The 1,126-nt window shown below is 37.7% G+C and overlaps 1 protein-coding gene across 1 annotated transcript; it reads left to right on the top strand.

Annotated features, from left to right (window-relative positions):
- The first annotated feature begins 277 nt into the window (after nt 1–277).
- On the top strand, nt 278–868 carry LOC139859513 (uncharacterized). Its single transcript, XM_071848296.1, has one exon. It carries the CDS (start codon nt 278–280, stop codon nt 866–868), a length of 591 nt encoding a protein of 196 aa, XP_071704397.1.
- Nucleotides 869–1,126: the final 258 nt, after the last annotated feature.

Genomic DNA, 1,126 nt, shown 5'->3' with positions numbered 1-1,126 from the left:
ACAAAGTTTGTTACAATTTTGTTACTTTTATGGTATCAGAGCGGAGTTCTACTGCTTCGATCATCACTCCGGCCATTATTCTGGCCATTACTCCGATCAATTGAGCCTGCAAATCGATTCATCTTCACACTTCCGCATCAAATTAACATCAAATCAACTCACATTCAGTCACTCTAACTCAAATTCTACCTTCGATTAGCTCACTAATCATCTGAATTTCATCATCTCTACAACAAATCGAATCAATACGCCAAATCACCTTAATCGAAGCTCAGAAATGTCGATCACTGTTTCATCGCTACAAGAAGATATCAATTCACCAAATCATCCTCTCTATCTTCATCAACAAGATCACCCTGGCCTAATCCTCATCTCTAAGAAACTCACAGGATTTGATAATTACAGTTCCTGGAGAAGATCAATCATGATAGTACTCAATGCTAAGAATAAGCTGAAAATCGTTACTGGAGAACGTACAGAACCAGATGCAATATCAAACATCAAAGCACTATGGGAAAGAACGAATGATATGATCATCTCATGGATCCTCAATACAGTCACAGATCAGATCAGTAACTCACTCAATCTTGTTAGCAATGCAGCTGAGCTATGGAAGGAACTGCAAGAACATTATGCACAATTAGATGGACACACGATATTTCAATTAGCTAATGAGATCACTAAATTAAAACAAGAAGGTAATTCAGTTGAGATTTACTATCGCAAGTTAAAAGGTTTTTGGGATGAGATGGATGCACTTGAAGCTCCATACACCTGCACATATACCTGCAACTGTGAGAATGGTAGAACTAGTGGTGAAAGGGATCAAAGGAAAAAGGTTATTTCAGTTTCTCATGGGATTGGATGAATGTTTTTCCAATGTTAGGGGCCAGATACTGCTAATGCAACCTATGCCATTAGATACCAAGGCTTATGGCATGATAAGGCAGGAAGAAAAGCAAAAGGAACACAACTCTATTAAACCTACCAATGCAACTGCACTCTCTGCTCAATCAAATTACTCATCAAGATGGAGCACATAAAAAAACAACTCAAACAAACACTATAACACAGACTTATGAGAGGAAAAGCACATTCAAGAAAGGTATCTTTTGTGATAATTTCA

Source organism: Rutidosis leptorrhynchoides, chromosome 7, assembly GCF_046630445.1.
Source record: "Rutidosis leptorrhynchoides isolate AG116_Rl617_1_P2 chromosome 7, CSIRO_AGI_Rlap_v1, whole genome shotgun sequence".
NCBI classification, from domain to species: domain Eukaryota; kingdom Viridiplantae; phylum Streptophyta; class Magnoliopsida; order Asterales; family Asteraceae; genus Rutidosis; species Rutidosis leptorrhynchoides.
Note: the sequence above shows the minus strand (reverse complement) of the source record. Positions and strands in the feature narration are given on the sequence as shown.